The sequence below is a fragment of the Mytilus galloprovincialis genome, chromosome 14 (assembly GCF_965363235.1).
Source record: "Mytilus galloprovincialis chromosome 14, xbMytGall1.hap1.1, whole genome shotgun sequence".
Classification (NCBI taxonomy): Eukaryota; Metazoa; Mollusca; class Bivalvia; order Mytilida; family Mytilidae; genus Mytilus; species Mytilus galloprovincialis.
In genome coordinates this window covers 28,545,534-28,570,159 of record NC_134851.1, presented here as the reverse complement: position 1 = coordinate 28,570,159, position 24,626 = coordinate 28,545,534, and the positions used below count along the sequence as shown (strand labels likewise).

The following is a 24,626-nucleotide window of genomic DNA, read 5'->3' as shown; positions in this document are numbered from 1 at the left end:
GTTTACTTTTATAAATTGGGATTTGGGTGGACAGTTGTCTCATTGACACTGATACCACTATCTTATATAGATTGTTTACACTAAATACAATTACCTATCATTCCCAAAAAAAGGATTCAAAATGACCTAATCACAGAAATGTACCATCAACAGCCAGTCATTGACCAATTAATATGTTAAAAGCTAACTAGTAACTTCTGCCTTTTTATCCATAAATACATACAAATTGGTTTTCCTGTTTGAATGGTCTACACTAGTCATGTTCGGTATCCTTTATAGTTAGGTTCAGTGTGAGCCAAGGCTCTGTGTTGAGGCCATACTTTGACCTATAATGGTTTACTTTTACAAATTGAGACTTATATAGAGAGTTGTCATTGGCACTAATACCACATTTGTTATATCTATAAAATATGACTTTTCCAGTATATTACATCTCTGTATACATCACATTCAAATCGTCTCAGTCACTACCTATTCAGCGTTGTATAGTCTTGAAAGTGAGATATAAACCACTCCATATAAATTAACAACATTCAATTGGTTTATCGTTTATTAATATCTCAGCAACAAAAACAAAGGTATATTAAAAAGATTCTGATAAATATACTGTAAACTGTCACTTCAGAAATTATTAAAAAGTTTTTATTGATTCGCAATAATAAATTGTGTCCATAAATTCTAAAATAATCAACCTTCATCAAAGTTTGGAAATATCTTATTTCCATTTTATGATTTTTGCCAGCACTCAAGGATTTTTCAATAATAAATGCACACATTTTTTTCTGAAATTACAGTTACTGTATAACCATATATAATATAAGTATATTTTTTATGTGATTTGTTACATAAAACAATGAATTGAACATTATACAAAGATGATGATTTTTTATTAAAAATATGAAAATATATTTTAATTTAAAAATTTTACTGAAACAACATAAAAGTGTATATCAGACCAATAGTTAAATAATTGGTAAGAGACAGGGAAGCAATAAAATAAAAATATCATTTGAATTAAAAGATGGTAAAAATGAAATCCAATTGCATTAAAATTTAAGGGCATACTATACAGTTTTGATCCAGTATATACATTTTGATAAAAATTTCAATATAAGACTATTTTTACCTGATAATCAAATATGTAATAAAAAATATACCTTCATGCGCTACTTTTTGAGTAAAATGAGGTTGAAATTTTGAATATTTGCTAAAAATTTGGATTTGTGGCCGTATTTTCCCCTTTCGGAAAAATGTCATAACTTTTTTGTTTAAAATTGTTTTTTGTTAAATAATTTGCAATTTCTGTATTTTATAAGTATTCTAAAAATTCTTACATTTTTGATTCAGAAATAACTCATATTTATCAAATTTTCATGAATGTAGAAAAAAACATCATTTTTTTCTGTATATTAATCAAATTTTAAAAAATTGCACCATTTACGTTTTCATGAAAAATGGCACACATAATCTTCTCCCGTAATCAATCCATTTTAAAAAAGAGGGGTCCATGAACTCATTTTTAAGATAATTCAGTTTGAACGATAAAAATCAGTCGAAAACTGAATCATTTCCCGATAAGTCAGTTTGATGTCGCAAAAATAACAATTTACGTTAGCAACGTCATTACCTGCCTTGTAACTGTATCGTATGCCCTTAAGGGGTAGACCTGGGTCACGGGATATAATCCTTAAAATCGGTAATGTGAATGTTTGAAACATGCTATTGAAATAATAAGAGGCAGGTGGTACCTAATGCGCCCTGACAGATTATTTATGCGTGTTTGTTTTATTTATCAACATACTTTTTGCTAATCAAATATACAAATTTGAAAAAAATGATACCCTTTGAAAAGTTGAACATTTTATGAAAAATCTGGATAAAGGACGAAAAAGGGATCAGGTTTAACCAACCATCATGTTATTGAGTCTTTAAGTTTCTTATACATATGAAGTAAATCCACTTTTTAAATGTTTTGAAGGCATATAGTCTACATTAAATAGAATCACATATTAAAGATATGGCATCAATTTTACTCCACTAGATGTCCATTTAGATCACATATGTCCCTTCAGTGATGCTCCAAGCTGAAACAACAAGACAGATCTTGAGTTTTAAAATTCTGTAATAATTCCAAATTTTACAGTGTATGCTTTGCTGAGAACCACTCATATATCACATTAAATTTGTAATCATTATATACCAGTTTATTTTGATAGTATCTTTTCAAAAGAATAATTTTTGAAATGTAAATCAACAGCACTACTGTAAATTCAAAAATTATTGCGAGGTTTTTATCATTGTGAAAATCGCGACAGAGTTGTGAAAGAAATAATTCAAACTCGCATTTTTTATTTTTATTTTATATAAACTAAGCAGGATTTTTCCAAAAATCGTAAAAATTAAAATCGCATTTAAGCCTAACATGACAAAATCGCAATAATCAATGCACGCAATAGTTTCTGAATTTACAGTATAATAATGATTTTTACTTCCAATCCCCAAACTAAATGAATAGCAGTTTATAATACAATGGTAAGAATGGAGATGGCATAGTGTAGCTTAGAGAATTTTTAAACATGTAAAATACCGGTATTTTTATATGGACACAACACAAACAGTTTTATTTACAATCCTTCAAATTATAATTGACTTTCCTGAATAATAATCTGAAAGCTAATATACTGTACAATCTATTCAATAATTGACTTAAAACTAATGTGTTCACTGGAAACATGAAATATGATAATAGATATAGATAGATGTGGTATGAGTGCCTATGAGACAACTCTCCATCCAAATAACAATTTATAAAAGTAAACAATTATAGGCCAATGTACGGCCTTCAAACGGAGCCTTGGCTCACACCGAAAAACAAGCTATAAAGGGCCCCAAAATTACTAGCGTAAACCCATTCAAATGTGTGTCCACCAGAAACATGAAATATGCTAATAGTTTATTTACACATGAAGATATTAACATAAATCTTAATTTCAGATTAAGTTTGGATACTCTTTTGCTTTCAAAAATAAAATATGATATAGATACATCACAATAAGAAGAATATTTATGTATTTATGTCATATTATACTTTTTTATTAAAAATTAACAATATGTAGTTTATTCAACTGAAGATTCCCTCAACTTCTGGTACTAATAAAACGGGGACCTTCACTAAGATAGCTATGTCAGTAGAGTTATTGTTGATAGAGTATGCATAACTGTTGAAGAATAATAAGTTCTTACATTATGGTTGCACTTGGACCTCAAATATGTACACCTATCTTAATTTTTATCAACATTGGACACACAACATTATACAGCTGACAGGACTGTTTGACCCATAAAGATTGTTTGCATTTGTATCAATACAGCTACAATAGAATAATGGTGGTTTGTCCAGTAGCAAATATAACATATTATATGTAAATATATAATGAATAACATGAAAAAAATAAAATTAAATGAGCAAATGTAAATCTAACAAAAATTATGACTAAATATCATAATATCATAGCAAGATAACACACCTTATCCCTATTTATCTGTCATTACATCAGTTTCTGAAAATTAAGACATCACTACAGAATATATCTTACACAACAAAGGAAAAGTGGTTGATTTATAATGTGAATAGTTCAAATGTTCTAAACTTATGTCGAGTGTCACAGACTCACAAATAAGGTCTATCTTTAACAAATATGGCACTTTTATTAACATATTAGCTACATTCCAATAATTAAAGTTTATAGATATAAGAAGATATGGTATGGATTGCAATGAGACAACTCTCCATTATAACTATTTTCTTAATTTTCCTTTAATTGTTCTTTCTGTATACATTGCAACTTCCATCTCATGCTACTAAAGTGATACAACTTTTCCTCAGTGGAGTAGAAAGGGAATGTATAATTTCATCTATTTCTGACATTTATGTTGTTGAGTAAAACTATGTATTTCAGATAATCAATTTGCCTTTCAAACTCAAGGATGCTTCTTGGCTACATCAGAAACACCATCTTGCTAAGAAAAACTATTAATTTATAATTATCTACACAAAGTTATCTAATAAAATAACTATTGACCATAAATACAATTATTTCCATTATATACAAAATCATAAACATAATAACTCTTCTGATCTTTTATTAATAAGTAGCTAATTATATAGTGAACATCAAAACAAACTATACAGTCATACGACAAAAGTGAGTTCCCACTTAAAAAATGTCCTATCATTTCAACTAAAATCATTTTTTTTTCAAAAAATTATTACCAAGTAAATCTATGAGCGATTTTTATAAAATAGATACCATAAGATGCAGAAATGTCTGAGTTTTTTTTTTGTTTATTTGGCCATAATTTTGGTGAGGTTTGGTTTCATTATCTAATGGGTTAAACACAAATGCAAATTTTTACGATTTTAATATGACTAGAATACATATATAGTAAACTTTTCAAGAAATATTTTTGTGGAGTATGTGAAAAAATGTATGACAAAACTGTATGTATTAGTATTAGGGCTGATTTAGAAAGACATTTATGTTAAAGGAATAGAATGTTGTATTTATATGTGTTCCAATTAGACCAGAGCTTAAATAATAAAAACATGAAAACAACTTTGAAAACATGACAATAAATGAACATCATTATTTTCAGCACATAACAATATGAAAATCTTCTTGAATCTTACACCAATATTAACAAAAAATAACAAAAAATACTTCAATCTAAAGAATTTATAATTAGTGAGTATGTCTTTGGTTTGTTAAAACATTGAGCAGTTTGCTCAATATCAACTCTACATTCCAAAAAATGATGCCACACTACAGCTAAAAAGAAGGTGGGACATTTTTTTTTAGTCTGAAATTTCTTTATTAAGGAGGCTGCAATATATATCTCACAAAAAAGGGAATATACAAAGGGCACATAAAAGCAATTTGTCCAACAAAAAGAACTCAAAAGGTTAATCAACAGTCAGTAAAACACTTCTCAAAAATATAAAGATACAACAGAGACAATACTTATAGATTATCGTTGATCATCTCAACGAGATTGATTTTCTCGAGAAAGGCAATCGAGTTGAGATGACCAATGATAATCGGTTTATCGCTATTTTACCTATGACGACGTTGTCAATTTCATGTCAATTTTGTTAGCAATGCACGTGCCTGCTTAGTTTCTAGCGATATTTTTCCATCTCAAGCTAGTAGCATGATATGAAAATTATCACAAAAAAAGATCAAAGGAAAAATGCACAAAATAGCGATAAAAATCATTAGTAAAAAAAAACATATATGAAAAACAGATATGACAAACAGTCTCCAAACAATTCACAGAAATCAACAACTGGCCAACAATAAAAAATAAGTTCAATGAATAAATCTAACAAAATGTGAATAATAATTATTTGGTTGCTTGAACTATCTGTGACAATATTTTTAATTGGATGATGAATATGAATATATGAGTCACATCACATAGAAATCAACTATATTCAAATTAATATCAATATATAAATCTGTTAACTTATTTCCATTCAAAAAATCTCTATGGAAAGTCTGTAATTGTTTGAAAAGATGCGTTCCACATGGTCCCCAAATTTTGAATTATTTAGTGAGAGAACATCATCTATATAGCGGAAAGTAGAGTTAAAGGATTACGCTAACTTCTTATCTGTCTTCCTAAGAAGTTCCTGCATGAAGTCAGCCTCATAATAACAGAAACAAAAAAAACCAAAAAATATCATATTACTATTAGGTCAATATTACAGACAAATGTATGATGTTTGATCCTTAAGAACAAATCAAGTGGTACATTGAGGTAAAAATGTTTTTAAAACAACATGTTGTAAATAGAAACGACCATCAGAAATGAATATGTTTTAAAACCTCAATCTGGAGATTTCAAAACATTGATTCTTTGTGCAAATGTAGAATGAAAAACCAAATTTGAAATTTGATTTATAATTTAAAAATATCTTTCAATTTTTTGTCTCACATCAATTGGACCAAGAGAGAAATTTAAACAACATACAAATGAATACAAAAATAATCTGACTTTTGGACTAGAAAGTTGTTGCCTTGACAATAAACTTGATTTGTTCCTATACTATGTACAAATGTTATGTTCTATGGGTCTTTGTCTTCCTTATATCTGTCCCTACTGGGTGCTTTGACCTCCGTTCAGACATCATTCACTGGACTAAAATACGATCTGTAATGAAATATAACAATGTATTGTTCAAAGTTAAGTGAACTGTTAGCCCCTTAGGGTATCACCAGTCTATGCCAGTAGCCAGTACTTCTTTACTGGCATGAAATACAAATACAGTCAAACCTGTATTAACAGACCACTCAAGGGAGAATGCAAAAGTGGTCTCTTTATACAGGTGGTCTATAAATCCAGGTTTCACAATTTCAATAAAAGGAAGCTTTTATGTACATTATAACTTTTGAACATACTAGTGTAAGTAAACAATACTGTATTGGTCTCGTATATATATTGACAATGACTTATTATGAGAACTGTTCATTGTGTATTTAAGATTGTTCCTTGCCTTTTTGTGTTTTCTTTTAATTTTAAACCCCAGGGTGCAGAGCTCTCACATTTTCTTTAAGATATTATATTAATTGTCTCATTATGCAAGGACTTTCATTTTATTCAATATAATTTGATCACCTGTTCCTTATTACTGAATCATAACTGTCAAGAACAATTTATTTTACTATCCATGTTAATTATAAAGTGTAATAAATTTCATAATTGTTGTTTTTGGCAATTTTTTTGACAATCATCAAATTGCAAATAGCTCTGTTTGAATAACAAATTTCACTCTCACGAGTTGAACTTTAAAATAATTAACTATAACTTGAAAAAGCGATCTGGGGCTTAGTAATAGACCTCCCTATTGTTGAACTTAGTGGTAGTCAATTTACACTCTAGGATTGCAAAATGCTAGAATGTCCACAATCGGCAATTCTTCAATGAATAAGATACTCTGTTTGGATTTTCACACATTATGAACTTGAGTATAAATGAGGAGACTTTCATTGTTGTAGATATGCACATCTGGTGTAATGAAATTTGTACCTTTAATGTTATTAAGTGCTTATAGTAACAACTACAAACATTGACAAACATAAACAAGTTAATTTGTGAGCTATTGCCTACATATGACACCCTTAATGATTAGTACGCAGTAATCAGGAAGTAGAAAGAAGTAGAAAAGTGATGGGTGAATAACACAGCACACAATACACTTAACACAGCACACAAATTATACACTTAACACAGCACACAATACACCTAACACAGCACACAATACACTTGGCTCATTTACATGATTGATTGATTGATTGTTGGTTGCTTAACGTCCAGTGGCAAATATTTCATGCATATTCAGGACGAGAACAAGTTCACAATAAATACAATAGGTAGGTCTTGTCATAACAGAGGCCATTAGGGATGAAGGTCGGGGAAATTTAGACTGCCACTGAAAACTGAGGGTATATTGGATAGAGACAGCAATTTTGCCTTGCAACAGGCCACCTATGGGCCCTCAAAGAGTTGTTGCAAGGGTTCTTAACATGCAAAGAGCATGGCACTCTCTTTACACGAGACATCAGATTTAACGTCCCCATTCTGACCGGACGTGACTGCGAACTTAATACATCCTGCACAGCGAAACAGATACTCCTCTTCGGCAAGCGTTTTACTGCAAGTCGGGAGAAGACCAAGTGATCATATTTCTATTCCCCAGTCACCCTTGGGGGTCATTCACATGATAACAGAAAAGAAAACTTGTTATTCTTCCAATTGTAAATTTTTTGAGACTGTTTTTTCTTCTATTTAAAGTAAAATTTGTTATCAAGAACAATTCATAAAGATATAACACCAGTTCAGCAGATACCTTCAAAACAGTAAACCTTTATTCTTTAAATTCCAGTTTGTCCACAGAGACAAAGACATTTAACTGTTGAACTCTTTTGTTGTATAGATGTGCCATTTTTTTTAATTATTTTAGATATCAAATAAACAATACCTTGGAACATTCATTTAAGTTTTTTTTACAAATTTTGGGTTATATGTGTGCAGATAGATAAAAAAAAAATGAGTAAAAATGTGTGTTCAACTTACTGAAATGTTTGAACTAATCCTGAAAAACTTGGCCGTTGTTTTGGTTCCATTTGCCAACAATCTTTCATCAGTAGATATACATGATCAGGGCATTGTTCTGGCTTTTCTAAATGACATCCCTTATTTATAATGAACTCTGCAATTTTATTCATCTCTGTGTCTGTTCCACAAATGTTTGGATGTTTCCCGTACGAAAATATTTCCCACAAAACAATCCCATAACTCCATATATCTGACTGAGTAGAGAGTTTTCTTTCTTGAAAAAATTCTGGAGAGCACCTATGGAAAGAATACAAATGATTTACAAAAACAAAATATGAAATAAAATACAGAGTCAAATAAAAAAATTAACTGTTGACACAGAGATATGTCTTGCCTGTGTGTAACTTTGCAAAAGAATGCTTTTACATGTAACCATACATGGATTAACAGATGTATTGGAAGTTGATGTGACTGTCATACAAGTGAGAGGTTTAGCAAGCTATAAAACTTGGTTCAATTCACCATTTTCTACATATTAAGAAAATGCCAGTACCAAGTCAGGATATGACAGTTGTTATCCATTAGTTTGATGTGTTTTGAGCTTTTGGTTTTGCCATTTGAATGTTGACTTTCCTTTTTCAATTTTCTTCGGAGTTCAGTATTTTTATGATTTTACTTGTTTTAATATTTATATGCATAATGTAAATTGCTATCAAACACAGCTTATATTTTTAACATCTACTTGTATTCATAATACATGTAATAAATTATGATACAGAATTCTATCATCGTGTATCAATATAATATAACTTCATACCAGTGTTTGTATTCATAATACATGTAATAAATTACGATACAGAATTCTATCATCGTGTATCAATATAATATAACTTCCTACCAGTGAACATTCATTTTCTTATCGCCTGATCGTCTGTAATAAGCCTTCTCCTGCAGTAGTTTGGCCAAACCAAAGTCCGATATCTTGGTTGTTAGATCATTGGTCAATAATACATTTCTCCCAGCTAAATCACAATGAATAATGCTTCTCTCAGCTAAATACTTCATGCCCTGCAAAATAAAAATCTTAGATGTTATTCAATATTAAATATGGGTCTCATTGGGGTCTAAGTGTGACATGGGATTGCTGATTTTTTGTAAGCGTGAAATGTGAAAGTCAAATTATTGAGCCGTAAAAACGTAAAATGAAGTCTAGCAGGACAAGGGAAACTCTTAAAAACAGGAATCTTACAAAACAAATAGCGGGGGATATGGTTTATCTCTATCTATAATATATCATTCAAGATAATAATCAAAAGCTGAAAATGTTCTTAAAATTACCAATTCAGGGGCAGCAACTCAACAACAGGTTGCCTGAATGGTCTGAAAATTTAAGGGCAGATATATCTTGAGCTAATGAACAATTTTATTATTGAAAGATTTGCCTCAATTGCTTTGGGTTTAGATATATGAGCCAAAAATTGCATTTTACCCTATGCACTATTATTAGCCATGTCTGCCATCTTGGTTTGCAAAAGGTGTCATCAGACACAATTTTTAAACTACATACCCAAATGATGATTGTTTATAACTTTGGTCAAATTCATCTTAGTAGTTTCAGGAGAAGATTTTTGTAAAAGATAACAAAATATGATGAAAAATTGTTAAAAATTTACTATAAAGGGCAATAACTCCTTAAGGGGTCATCTGACCATTTTGGTCATGTTTACTTATTTGTAGAACTTACTTTGCTGAACATTATTGCTCTTTGCAGTTTATCTCTATCTATAATAATATTCAAGATAATAACTGAATACGGCAAAATTTCCTTAAAATTACTAATTGAGGGGCAGCAACATGAGCAACCAGCTAACAACGGGTTGTCCGATTCATCTGAAAATTTCAGGGCAGATAGATCTTGACCTGATAAACAATTTCAACCCCGTGTCAGATTTGCTCTAAATGCTTTGGTTTCAGAGTTATAAGCCAAAATCTACATTTTACCCCCTATGTTCTATTTTTAGCCACATGTGGCGGCAATCTTGGTTGGTTGACCAGTGTCACCAGACATATTTTTTAACTAGATACCCTAATGATGATTGTGGCCAAGTTTGGTAAAATTTGGCCCAGTGGTTTCAGGAGAAGATTTTTGTAAAAGTTTACAGACGCCGGACGACAGACGCCGGACGTTCAAACTACCATATGACCTGAATGATAAGTGATGAGAAAAGCTCACTTGGCCCTTTGGGCCAGGTGAGATGAAAATTATATCCTAGGATGGAAAGTTCATATGCACTGCTATTTTTTACAAAGGTCAAAATATAGGGCTGTGTGGCATATTTTCAACATTTATATGCCCCAAACTTCTAAGAGTTTAAACTTACACTAACATTCTTTACTAACACTTCTTTGACTTAAGGGTTCCCACAGATTTCAATTTGATCAATCTATTGGTAACATTCTCAAGTTATGTCTCTATGATATGAAACATAGTATAGAGATCATATCTGGGAACCAGTATGTAAACAGAATTAATCATCTATGAATATTATATATCTCCCCCTAAAAAGAGGTGTGGTTTAAGAAACAGCTGTATTTACAAAGTGCAACCTAGAGACTAAGGGCACTATTAAAACATGTAGACACATTTTTTATCATTGATTAGAAATATATAATTCAGCTTCTTTATAAATAACAAAGAATTAAAATATAAGATTACAATTAAACTCAGGCATTGTGTAAGTGTACAGGCTCAATTAGATCTGCATCTTTAAAATCTTTACAGGTTGAAATGTATAATCAACCTTTCAAAATAAGAAGACAATGTCCGACCAAAGGTGAAGTTAACAATACTTTCATTGTTGATAATCACTAAAAATTGTTAAACAAAAACATTTTTACATTAATTTCATATATATATATATATTTTTTTATTAAAAAGTTCTTCATTCTAAATATGTATGCAAATGTCAACCCTTTTGCAACCCTTTAAAATTACGAAAAAAGAAGCATTCAATATTTATAATTAAATTTTTTCGCTAGGATCATGAAAAAAAACTTTTCTTTGAAGAGTTTCTTTTATTTATCTGTGCACTTTATTTAAATTTTTGAAGCTAGTGTCATCATGAAAGTTACATTTCGCTTTGATATGAATATTAAAGTCAGAATGATGCAAGATTGCTGTTAGCCAATCAAAATAAAGTATTATAATGAAACATACATCTAATGTAATTATTGAACCTTACCTCAGCAACACCAAGACATAAATTTAGAAGTTTTTTTGTTTCTAAATCTACTTTCTCGTGTTTACATTTCTGTAAATGTTTAACGAGTGTTCCATTATCCACCAGTTCCATCACGAGTAAACAGTCTGTTCGGCAGAACCCATAAAACTTGACGATATTTGGGTGGTCAAGATCCTCTAATATTTTAACTTCTGTCTCGATTTCTTCCTTGCTATTTACACTCTTTTCTTTTAAAGTTTTTATGGCTACGTTTATGTCCCGACCATTCTTCCTTAAAGTTCCTTTGTACACCACACCAAAATTTCCCTGTAAAAATATATTATTACCATCATCATTTTAAACGATGCAACAGATTTACAGACTTTTTATTAATTCATGTTATTTTAAGCAGAATTAAGTAATTAATTTTAATGGAACTTGTTTTCAATATGCTGCAATAGGGTGGAGATTACTGTATTGTATTTTAAGCTTGGCCTTCGTAAAGCTTGATTTAAGTGTCACAAATACCCATTTACCTAGCTCACGAGTCGCTGGGTAAACTCAATTTGCAAACAAATTTATATTTGATGAAGGCCAAGCTTAGAAAACAATACAGTTATCTCAGGATTATCAATCATATGCATTGATGGACAAACAGATTTAACCTGGAGGCCAGGAGACAAGTTACATTACAGGGCTCTTCACGGTTAGTTCGGCCATATTGGATAGGGGGCAGATTTTCATAATAGAGGTAAAATGGTGTGAAAAATACGGGAAAACATCATTAAATCAGAGCAGTTGCTTGGAAACATGCATAGGATTTCCCATACTTTCATACTATTTCCACCTCTTTCAAAAAAATCTGCCCCCAATCCAATATGGCTGAACTAACCGTGAAGAGCCCAATTCTCTCCTATAGAATACAGACACATAACAAAGGTAACTTCTATCAAGAAAAATCTTTGACAGTCTTGACAGGTCCCTATCTTATTAATTACTTGGCCTTGAAGTCATAAAACTTGCGAGTCAGTTTTTGTACTCATACTCCAAAATCAGCCAATCAAAATATTGGATTTCATGTTTCGAGCATGATTTTTGTGCTCCAAGCACTGAGCAAAGTTTTATGACTTCAAGCCCAGGTCTACCAATACTGTTACATTTAAAATGTTGGCGTTCAATTCAAATTTCTATAAGAGCAATTTTCTGTAGATCCGACCCAACAGTTAGCTCTATCTACAGGTTTTACTGTAAATACCTATATTGTATACTTACAGCACCAAGTAAGTTATTATCATTGTAGTGAATACATTTTTTTTCCAATAAATAGTTGAGAGGAATGGTGGCTGGTGGCATCAGTACCAGGGGTGTCGGTGGCAGTGATGTTCCTACCACGCCCATCTGGTGGCCAGAAACTGTTGGTCTTGGTGGACTTGGGCTAGCACTAGCAGGTCCAGTCTGATGGCTAGGTGCTGCTGAGTTTGGAATACTAAGACTGAGCAGTGCTTTAGAATTATGAGTCACAGTCCTTGTTTTAGTTTCTGGTGAGCGAGTTATGGGTCCTGGTATTTTTTCATCAGAATTGTTGGTGTCTTTTGGTGCATTGTCAATTGGCTTTTTATTTAAAAGTTTTGCTTGACTTGATATGTTATGAACAGTTTCCTTTATTTTGTCTTTATGTTCCAAATGCACTTCCTTTGCTTCTGATAGTTCTTCTGATTGGTTGGAAGAATCAGACACAACTCTCTGAGAGCTTCTATCTGATTGGCTTGAATTAGACTCTGTGTTTTGAGAATATGATTGATTATTTGAGGACACTGAAAAGATATGTATACTGTATAAACATTTATTTTCGTGGGGTTAAAATTCTGTGGTTTTGTATCCAAAAGTAAAATCGTGGGGATTAATTTTCGTGGTTTTTAAATTTTTGAAAACAATCATGTAAATGTCACTTTATAAATGACAATATTCAATAAAACTGATCTTAACTTTCGCCATTGGAAAAATCAATAATTGCATTCCATAGTAACAGTGAGCACTAATCAATTGTTGTGACCTGCACACGCTAACTGGCTTTTACACACCTTTGAAGTTTTATCACAAGACAGTGATTGTGTAATAAATATATTACAACTAGAGGGCATTACAGATGAATTAGACTGTTAAATGACATTGATTGACAGTTCTTGATCATTAGTAATTACTGTACAAACAAAGGATTATCATCTGATTTAAAGAAAACCTTAGAATATCAATGTCTAATCAATTAACCTATGATGTATGCATTTATGTCCATCATTTCTATAATGTCAATAAGATTTTGTGAGAACATAAATTAATGTAAGTCTACAGTTAAATTTTCGTTGGGGTTTTACTTTCCTGGATAATTCTTATCCATGAAATAAACGAAATTAAGTCCCCAACAAAAATTTCTGCTTTTACAGTATATATCAGATAATAAAAGGAGGTCTCAGTATAAAACACTTTTTGTTGTTGTTAACAAGAACATTAAATATGTGTTGAATAAATTGTATTGCCTGTTACATCTGTGATATACAGTCACCTTTTTTACATAAATAAGGCCGTTAGTTTTCTCGTTTGAATTGTTTTACATTGTCTTATCGGGGCCTTTTATAGCTGATTATGCGGTATGGGCTTTGCTCATTGTTGACGGCAGTGCAATCCTATAGTTGTTAATGTCTGTGTCATTTTGGTCTTTTGTGGATAGTTGTCTCATTGGCCATCATACCACATCTTCTTTTTTATACCATCAATAAAATGCCATTCTAACATTAGTATGATAGGTTGTAAAAGACATTAAAGCACTTTCAAGGAATTTTTAGGCTATGAAACTGAAACATGATTTGTAAGTGAAGAAAACATTAAATAACATACATGAGTCAAAAAATTGTTCAAATACAGAAATTTCTTGCTTGTCAGGACTTACCAGAAAATGAAACAATGTTGTTGCTTTCAAAGTCCACTTTCACAACTTTAATTGTGGAAGAGACAAGACAACTTAAAGTGAAGTTTACCTGTTTCTCTTCTAGCCACTGCTGTTTCTTCTCTGTTCTGTTGATGTATATAGATCAATTCCCTATAAAAATAATCATTTTATTATAAAAATAATCACCTCACTATAAAAATAATTACTTCACTATAAAAATAATCACTTCACTATAAAAATAATCACTTCACTGACATCACTATGAAAATAATCACTTCACTATAAAAATAAGTCACTTTTCTAAAAACTTAAGTCACTTATCTAAGAAAATTAGTCTTTTCTTTGAATTTAAGACATACATGAAAAATAAATGTATACATGTAGATATAAACCCCTTGCCATCACATTTTGTTTAAATTAATTTCTCATTCAAATTTGACTTTGGAAGTTAAACAGATCATCCTTTCTGATGCAGACCAAGAAAAGAAGAAAATCAATCAGTTAAAATTCTATCATTCATAATTTTTCATATTATTTTTCAATTTTCTGAACAACAACTGTTCAAATACAAATTTGCCTCCTTTTCCCTGCTCCTTACAGTAGCTACAAAACATAACCAGATGATCCTAGATTCTTGTACTGGAGTCAGGGTCAAGGAAGACCGTCCTTCCAATGAGTTTTAAATTCTCTGACCCGTTTATCCCCATATTTTTTTTAGCTTCCGTAACTTAGTCGGACTTGCGAGACAGCCTTTTTGGTGCCTTTCATGGTTTCGCACTTTTCGACAGTGAAGCAATGTATATCAAACGATGTTTGTGACCAAAATTATGTGTCCACTTTCGAGATGAAAACAAAACTGGTTCCACTTCTTCATAAAATTAACGGTAACTAGTCACTGATGTTCTCCTAATAACCAATCGTCTAAAATACACAAGATGTCACACAGGCAATTATGAATTAATATCTTCCGACGCAAAAATTTTCAATCTTTTTTATTTTCTGTTATAATTATATTTTATTCAATCTATGCAACATAAATCAATCAATAATTACCAAAATTTGACATTTGCAAATCATGTGGTACTGACCGTTTTCGCATTTTTTTGTTATTTTGAACAATCGGTTATTAGGGAGACCATCAAAACTGGTTTACAGAATTTTTGCAAGGAAGAGAATATCAGTTTATTAATATCGAAGCCGTTGAGTGACATTCTGCGTAAACTTAGGGTAACGATTAAAAAAGTGCACACAGTTATGCACTAGACCGGTTGGATTATTGGCAGTGTACATTAACTAGTCCGAGCTTATTTAAACTAGATACGGGCTTCAGGCTACCGCTTAACGTAGCAGACTGGTTTTGGTGATGGTGATGTGTTTGTATATCTTACTTTACTGAACGTTCTTGCTGCTTACAATTATCTCTATCTATAAGTAACTTGACTCAGTAGTTTAAGTGGAAAATGTTAGTAAAAATTTACAAATTTTATGAAAATTGTTAAAAATTGACTATAAAGGACATTAACTCCTTAGGGGGTCAATTGACCATTTTGGTCATGCTGACTTAATTTTAGGTCTTACTTTGCTGTACATTATTGCTGTTTACAGTTTATCTCTATCTATAAAAATATTCAAGATAATTACAAAAACAGCACGGGTTGTCCGATTCATCTAAAAATTTCAGGGCAGATAGATCTTGACCTGATAAACAATTTTGTCCAAGTCAGATTTGCTCTAAATGCTTTGGTTTTTCAGTTATAAGCCAAAAACTGCATTTTACCCCAATGTCCTATTTTTAGCCATGGCGGCCATCTTGGTTGGTTTGCCGGGTCAAGTTAAGATTAATTTGGGCCAGTAGTTTCAGAGGAAGGATTTTTGTAAAAGATAACTAAGATTTACGAAAAATGGTTAAAAATTGACTATAAAGGGCAATAACTCCTAAAGGGGTCAACTGACCATTTCAGTCATGTTGACTTGCTTGTAAATCTTACTTTGCTGAACATTATTGCAGTTTACAGTTTATCTCTATCTGTAATAATATTCAAGAAAATAACCAAAAACAGCAAAATTTCCTTAAAATTACCAATTCAGGGGCATAAACCCAACAACAGGTTGTCCGATTCATTTGAAAATTTCAGGGCAGATAGATTTTGATCTGTTAAACAATTTTACCCCCATGTCAGATTTGCTCTAAATGCTTTGGTTTTTGAGTTATCAGCCAAAAACCGCACTTTACCCCTATGTTCTATTTTTAGCCATGGTGGCCATCTTGGTTGGTTGGCCGGGTCACCGGACACATTTTTAAAACTAGATACCCCAATAATGATTGTGGCCAAGTTTGGTTTAATTTGGCCAAGTAGTTTCAGAAGAGAAGATTTTTGTAAAAGTTAACAACAACAATGGAGGCAAAGTGGTGAGAAAAGCTCACATGGCCCTGTGGGCCAGGTGAGCTGAAAAGCGACTTTCACAATAATAATAAGTCACTTTCAGTATAAAAATTGGTCACTTTCACAATAATAAGTCACTTTCACTTTAAAAATAAGCCGCTTTCATAATAATAATAAGTCACTTTAAAAATAAGTAATTTTCACTCTAAAATTAAGTCACTTTTACTATAAAAATAAGTCACTTTACTATAAAAATAAGTCACTTATCATGCTTATTTGAATTTCTATGTCAGATTAAAAGTATTCTGGTAGACAAACTCACTGGAACTTCCAATGTTTAATAAGGCTAATGGTTATTAATCCTTTATTATTTTCAGTTTGCAGATTAAAAAAAATAAACAAAGAGGGTGTACATGGTACACAGATGATGCTTCCGCTTGCATGTAAAGTTAAAATGGAGCATAACTCGAGAATGGTAAAGTGACATCACCAAATTCCATATTTGATTTGTGTTTTGTCGTATATAGCATTGTACATATGGTGATCTATATTTATTAATTTCAGTGTCATTTAGACTCTTGTGTAGAGTTGTCTCATTGGCAATGCAATCATACCACATATCTTTTTTATATTGTGTATAAGTTTTAGGACATAGAAGTACAGAAAAAGCACCAAGCCAAGGGATACAACCAATGTTCCCTCAGGTGATGAGAGGAGTATAAAGAACACAAATTTTTGGGGAGTTAATTTAGCAAATCATAGACTTTTATGTATATCTTTACAAAAAGAGGGGTATAAATTTGTTTAGCTTTTCTCAATTATTTTGTTAACCATATTAATGTGTTGAACCTAACCTATATTTTCATTCCCACACCGTAGCCAAGGGGTTTGTTTTGGAAGTATCGATAATAAAGGCGAGTTAACACAAAAGCGTCTTCAATGATTCGTATGCTTTACTAGAGTCCAAGATATACAAAGAGAAGTCAGCAAGTGACAATGTTGCAGGCCCATTGTTACGTGAAAATGGTGGTAAAACGTTAAGCAAATAAAAGAGTATAAAATACTAAACTGAAACTATAACTAATTCACAACAGGGTCATTAAGTTTAACCCTTGTAAGTCTGTAAGTCTGTACATCCCAAAATTGGTTACCGTTCTCTAACTACATTTTTAAAATATTACATCATGTTCATCCTACCTGCATCTTTTATGGACCTCACTAAAATCTGGTCTTTCTTCAGGCTTATGCCTCCAACAGAGATTCATTAATGTATAAACATCCGCAGGACAGAGATCAGGCTTTGGCAGACGCTTTCCTCCATTAATGGAAGACATAAGATGTTTGACCTCTGAACAAACTTTTGGTGAATCACTGTGCGTAAATCCTTCCCATAATACAACACCATAACTCCAGACATCAGCTTTGTGGGAAAACTTACGGTGGCTGAGTGCCTCAGGTGAACACCTAGAAATCACAAACATTGTTAAAGGTACAATAAAATGTCTGCAATTCAATATCTGCACATGCTAAAATTTATAGCTCTTCTTAGTTTTAACAATAGTACTGTATCTTATTCTAACATTTAAATAGAATATTTTGTGTCAGATAGTCCAAAATAAATATTATCTTATATTATGACTGAATTAATGTTGAAAATCTGTATTATGAGGATTTTATATAAGTTTCACATACATTGACCTATAATGGTTTACTTTTTTTTAAATTGTTATTTGGATGGAGAATTGTCTCATTGGCACTCACACCACATCTTCCTATATTTATTGGATGGAGAGTTGTCTCATTGGCACTCACACCATATCTTCCTATATTTATTGGATGGAGAGTTGTCTCATTGGCACTCACACCACATCTTCCTATATCTATTGGATGGAGAGTTGTCTCATTGGCACTCACACTATATCTTCCTATATCTATTGGATGGAGAGTTGTCTCATTGGCACTCACACCACATCTTCCTATATCTATTGGATGGAGAGTTGTCTCATTGGCACTCACACCACATCTTCCTATATCTATTGGATGGAGAGTTGTCTCATTGGCACTCACACCACATCTTCCTATATCTATTGGATGGAGAGTTGTCTCATTGGCACTCACACCACATCTTCCTATATCTATTGGATGGAGAGTTGTCTCATTGGCACTCACACCACATCTTCCTATATCTATTGGATGGAGAGTTGTCTCATTGAATTGGCACTCACAAAATATCTTCCTATATCTATCACATGTACATAACATATTTCATAATCCAGATCTTTGATCTTTAATAAAACTGCTAACAATTATTTTGTTATCTCGAAATTTATTAAACAGGACTTACCACCATGCTGGTAAATTCTTATTTTCTGATCTTTTATAGTAATCTTTTTCTTTATCTAATAATTTGGCCAATCCAAAGTCTGATATCTTGGCTCGAATTTCTGAACTCAGGAGCACGTTTCTTGCTGCCAGGTCGCAGTGTAAAATTCTTTTAGAGGATAAGTATGCCATACCCTACAAAACAATAGTTACATTTTAAAGTAAAGATGGCTCTTATTTTATATGTATAATTACTTCCCTTGAAACAGTGGCATGGATGTCCCACTGGTCATAGGATAAGTGAACATGAAATAAAATACAGAGGAAACAAATTCTTTTTTTTAATTGTTATTACCAATGTTATTTCAACTGATCGGGCAGAGCTTCATTTAATTTTGCATAAGGACAGTCTATTAGAAGATGTGTGTAATAAGGATGCATTCCATTATAACTATTATTGATTTCTAATCACCTGTCAGTGTCACCAAACTGATATACAGAGTGTATAATATGGGACAAATAACTGGACACTCCATTGATGAGTTTATCCCAAAACACCTGTCTAAACATGCAATAGATGGACTGGTTTTAAATAGGCCAACCCGTTAAACCCCATCCAGTCAAGTGAAATAAATCAAGTAATAAATATCTATCACAACACTCACATCAGCAATATCAGCACATATCCTTAATATCTTAGTGACCGACAACATATTTTTCTCCTTCTTTTTCTTCTTCAGGTAATCTCTCATACAACCTTTCTCTATATACTCCATTACCAGCACTGAAACAAAAACAGCAGTCTATTAATAATACATAGCTGAGAGGGTGATAGAACAGATTGTTACCCCAGAGAAAACATTGTCAACTGAGGTGATTTTAATTGTTCTGAATGTTCTGTAATTACGGTCTATTAAATTTCAAAATAAAATTAACCAACAATATATGATGACTTGTACATAAAACAATTAATTATTAATAAAGTGCACTATTGATCAAGATTCTATGTGAACAGTAAAAAGTATTCAGGCCTGTAGCCAGAAGATTGTCTATGTGAACAGTAATGAGTATTCAGGCCTGTAGCCAGGAGATTGTCTATGTGAACAGTAATGAGTATTCAGGCCTGTAGCCAGGAGATTGTCTATGTGAACAGTAATGAGTATTCAGGCCTGTAGCCAGGAGATTGTCTATGTGAACAGTAATGAGTATTCAGGCCTGTGGCCAGGAGATTGTCTATGTGAACAGTAATGAGAATTCAGGCCTGTAGCCAGGAGATTGTCTATGTGAACAGTAATAGATTGTCTATGTGAACAGTAATGAGTATTCAGGCCTGTAGCCAGGAGATTGTCTATGTGAACAGTAATGAGTATTCAGGCCTGTAGCCAGGAGATTGTCTATGTGAACAGTAATGAGTATTCAGGCCTGTAGCCAGGAGATTGTCTATGTGAACAGTAATGAGTATTCAGGCCTGTAGCTAGGAGATTGTCTATGTGAACAGTAATGAGTATTCAGGCCTGTAGCCAGGAGATTGTCTATGTGAACAGTAATGAGTATTCAGGCCTGTAGCCAGGAGAGTATTCAGGCCTGTAGCTAGGAGATTGTCTATGTGAACAGTAATGAGTATTCAGGCCTGTAGCCAGGAGATTTGAGGGTTTCTTATTATCCCACTTTTTAACAATAAAGGCAATATAAAAGTGGACATTGTGATATTGAACTTTGACTTAAGTCTGTGTGTCCCCTCTTAAAATGTTTTGCAAATAAATATATATCTATTAGATATTAGAATGAAAGTTGTTATTACTGCAATGAGATTTATAATAAAAAAAATCTTGCAAAATGTCTGAATTTTCAGTATCAATTGTATGTTTTGTAGGTGTAACATGAATTCAAGTCACAATGTTACCTATATAATTATATATATATACCAGTATCATTACACTACAAGTACTTGTAACTGTTTCAAGAATTGACCCTCATGCAAATCATAGGAGAAACAAGAGGCTGTCACAACGACAGCAAACCGGATTTATTAACATTTATTTGTGTCCTGGCAATATCACAAAAACCATTACTGATGAATGGTGAAAGTGAAAATTGTCAATATCAAATTTGACCTCTATTTTGTCATCAGTATCAACATATAATAATTTGAAAAGCTTAGATTGAATGGTTCATGAGTAAATGCAACAATGTGAATGGAAACACCATTTAACGATCTTTCAAGAACCATAACTCCTGAACGGTAAAAGTCAAAATCGTCATTATTAAACTTGACCTCTATTTTGTAATCAGGAACAACATATAAAAATTTCAAAAGCTTTGGTTGAATGGTTCATGAGAAAATGCACGGACATGACTGGAAACACCATTTTTCAATCTTTCAAGAACGGTTCTTGATCGAGTGACAAGTAACGCATAATTTGTGCATTCTATGTTGCAATGATAAAAAAATAATACATGTGAGAGAAGAAATACAATGTAGCTATTTGAATAAGAATTTAACATGTTTAACTAATGGAAATCAAATTTATAAAACATTTTTCTTTTTCAATTTCAGTTTCAAATCTAGCCAACACGGCAACAGATTTCTACAGGACATGGGGATAAAAATATCATAGAACTGTTGGATCAGCTCTCATAGTACCAGCTTTCTTCTGATGAACTACCCAGTTTTAACCAGGCATTGGGAGCAATGGCAGAGATAATAGATGACATTTTACATTGCCAAAAAAAAAGAAACATAATGACATTCTTTCAAATCTTGATGAAGCTAATTCAGTCAAATATCAATTCCTACTGTGGGAGAGCCTTTTCAATTATAAAGAAATTGACACTGAATTCTGATCAGAACTTGACTATGTTACATTTGTATTGTGTGGTGTTATCAAATAAATGTAACTAAACTTGAAACTGACAATTGTTTTGAATATGTGCCTAGTGGTGGTGCTTTAAAAGCAACATAACAGACCACTGTTTAATACAATAAAAGTTCACAGTAGAATATATATATTTTTTTTATATTCACAAATTTGTATGAAATTATGAACATTACCACATTCATATTAACAAGTCCGCATCTACGTCACGCGTTTTCACACGTTTTTTGACATATCATGTGATGTCATGACATGATTTCCCATTGTCAGAGGTTGACATGTATGCAAGAACCATAACTCCTGAACGGTAAAAGTCAAAATCGCCATTATTGAACTTGACCTTCATTTAGTTGTCAGTACCAACATATTAAAATTTGGGAAGCTTTGGTAGAACAGTTCATGAGTTAATGCACGGACAACATTTGATTGCCGCCCGCCCGCCCGACTGACCGCCCGACGTACATCCCCAAATCAATAACCGACATTTTTGTCACAAAAATCCGGTTAAAAAGTAAATGATCTATTAAGTATACATACTGTTGTCACTGACACCTATAAAACGAACAATATTATCATGTCGTAGTGTTGACATTAGCTCAGCCTCGTTTCTAAATTCCTCATTTTCCATGACAGACTGATATCGGTCCTCCTTCAGAACCTTGACTGCTACTTGTTGTCTTTGGGATGATGGGTCCTGGGCACTGGTACTCAGATAGCCTCTCTTAACTTCTCCATAATGTCCCTGCAATCATTTTATAATAAGGTTTATAACATGTATAATTAGGTCAAAGCCAGTAAAATGGATGCAATCAGCACCTTTATGATTAGGCACTAGTCCAATGCCTCAAAACTAATAAAAATTCATTCAGATTAGTAAGAATTAGAAGTAGTCAATTTTAATGGAACAGCACTTAAAACATAGTCTGCACCAAAAATGTTTTCAGCTTCTGGTCTGAAGACCAATATTTCAACATTCTGGTTGGTCCAAATAAAGTTTTGCAAAAACTTACTAGTCCAAATAAATATCTTTAGTCTGGGGCATAGGACTAGTGGCTAACAGTGCAGACCGTAAAACATCTTTATTATGTAATTTTAAAATTATTTTAACTGAACATGTTTTAAATTGTCAATTCAAAAAAATTAGGCTTAATCAATTGCCCAGAAACTGTCTTATTCAGTGATTGTCCTTAATTCTGTCTATCATATTTGTTTCAGGGTTATTGTTTATTTAATCAATCAGATTATTGATTTCAAGTTTTATCAATCATTATGTCAGGACCTTCTATAGCTTAAATACTATAAGTTATATGGTTCGCTACTGACCCTGTACGGATCCATAGAGGGTTAGTAAAATCCAAAGGAGTCAGTAGTGAACCATATAACGAATTTATCACATACACTACTTATTCTGTTGCGTTTTGTAGAAAATTAAACAATAAAACACAACAACATTCATAGATGACATCATCATTAACAGTATACGTGACCTCATGAAACCCCTAAACATTTAATAACCCGCTACAGATTCATTTGAGGTCACCATGTGACGGTATTAAACCAATCACAACATGACAATTTACCTGTGGTGCGATTATATACAATATCATGGTTTTGCTCATTATTGAAAGCAGTGACCTGTTTCTGAGTAAAATTACGAAAAAAAAATTGTTGGACAAACATTCCAAAGATAAGCAGACTACAGATGTAATTGGAATATTGCCCAACTCCTAGAATGGGAACTTAATAACATTATAATACACAGCAAACAAGTCCTATGTCAATAATATAACACAATAAAAACACAAATACTGAACTTACAGATCCTATTCTTCCTTGAAGTTTGAGCCGCTTGCTGTCAATTAAGAATTTAAAATCCAGGAGTTTGTTATTGTGGAAGAGTTTTTCCCGGCAAGGTTCAGTGAAACCTCTCCTCACAGCAGGCGGTGGTGATGTTTGATTAACCTTTAAATTAACTCTCATATCTACAAAGGGAGATAATACAACAGTAACACATGTAAAACATCATTATATACTGTAATTTGAAAATGGTGGTTTATTTTTTATATTGCAAAAATTGCCACATGGTATATAGTCTTCAAACATAAAAAAAGCATTTAAATTTTTATTCCACTTCATGTCGGTGACTTTCCTAAAATTATAATAAATGTGTCTTTTTTTCCACTGCTTCCAATGTCCTTCTTTAATACATAAGCATTCTCTATGTATCCCCCTATATTACATTGTCATTATCCAAATGTCTCCTGTTATTACATTGACATTACCTTAAGATCCCTCTTTATTTCATTGTCATTATCCCAATGTCTCCTGTTATTACATTGACATTACCTTAAGATCCCTCTTTATTACATTGTCATTCTCCCAATGTTTTACTTTATTACATTGTTATTCTCCCAATGTTTTACTTTATTACATTGTCATTCTCCCAATGTTTTACTTTATTACAGTCATTCTTCCAATGTTTTACTTTATTACATTGTTATTCTCCCAATTTTTTAATGTATTACAGTCATCCTCCCAATGTTCTAATTTATAACATTGTCATTCTCCCAATGTTTTAATTTATTACATTGGCATTCTCCCTATGTTTTAATGTATTACAGTCATTCTCCCTATGTTTTAATTTATTACATTGGCATTCTCCCAATGTCTCCCTTATTACATTGCCATTCTCCCAATGTTTCACTTTATTATATTGTCATTCCCTTAAAGGGACACTAGCTGTTAAATTCATGTACACGGA

General features: G+C 32.1%; 1 protein-coding gene across 2 annotated transcripts in view; it reads right to left on the bottom strand.

Moving 5' to 3' along the window:
* Positions 1–532: 532 nt before the first annotated feature.
* Positions 533–24,626, bottom strand: part of LOC143058563 (tyrosine-protein kinase JAK1-like) — a 62,479-nt gene continuing 38,385 nt past the window's right edge. Inside the window, exons 13-23 of one of the 2 annotated variants that reach the window (XM_076232053.1) lie at positions 23,684–23,847; positions 22,403–22,607; positions 19,655–19,773; positions 19,012–19,184; positions 17,865–18,131; positions 14,372–14,433; positions 12,612–13,153; positions 11,361–11,666; positions 9,017–9,186; positions 8,137–8,415; positions 533–6,213 (exon numbers count right to left, since the gene is read on the bottom strand). In XM_076232053.1, coding sequence (XP_076088168.1) covers positions 6,183–6,213; positions 8,137–8,415; positions 9,017–9,186; positions 11,361–11,666; positions 12,612–13,153; positions 14,372–14,433; positions 17,865–18,131; positions 19,012–19,184; positions 19,655–19,773; positions 22,403–22,607; positions 23,684–23,847 — 2,318 coding nt within the window. In that variant the 3' untranslated portion in view covers positions 533–6,182. The remainder of the gene's footprint in view (positions 6,214–8,136; positions 8,416–9,016; positions 9,187–11,360; positions 11,667–12,611; positions 13,154–14,371; positions 14,434–17,864; positions 18,132–19,011; positions 19,185–19,654; positions 19,774–22,402; positions 22,608–23,683; positions 23,848–24,626) is intronic. The other variant, XM_076232054.1, reaches the window with a different exon arrangement.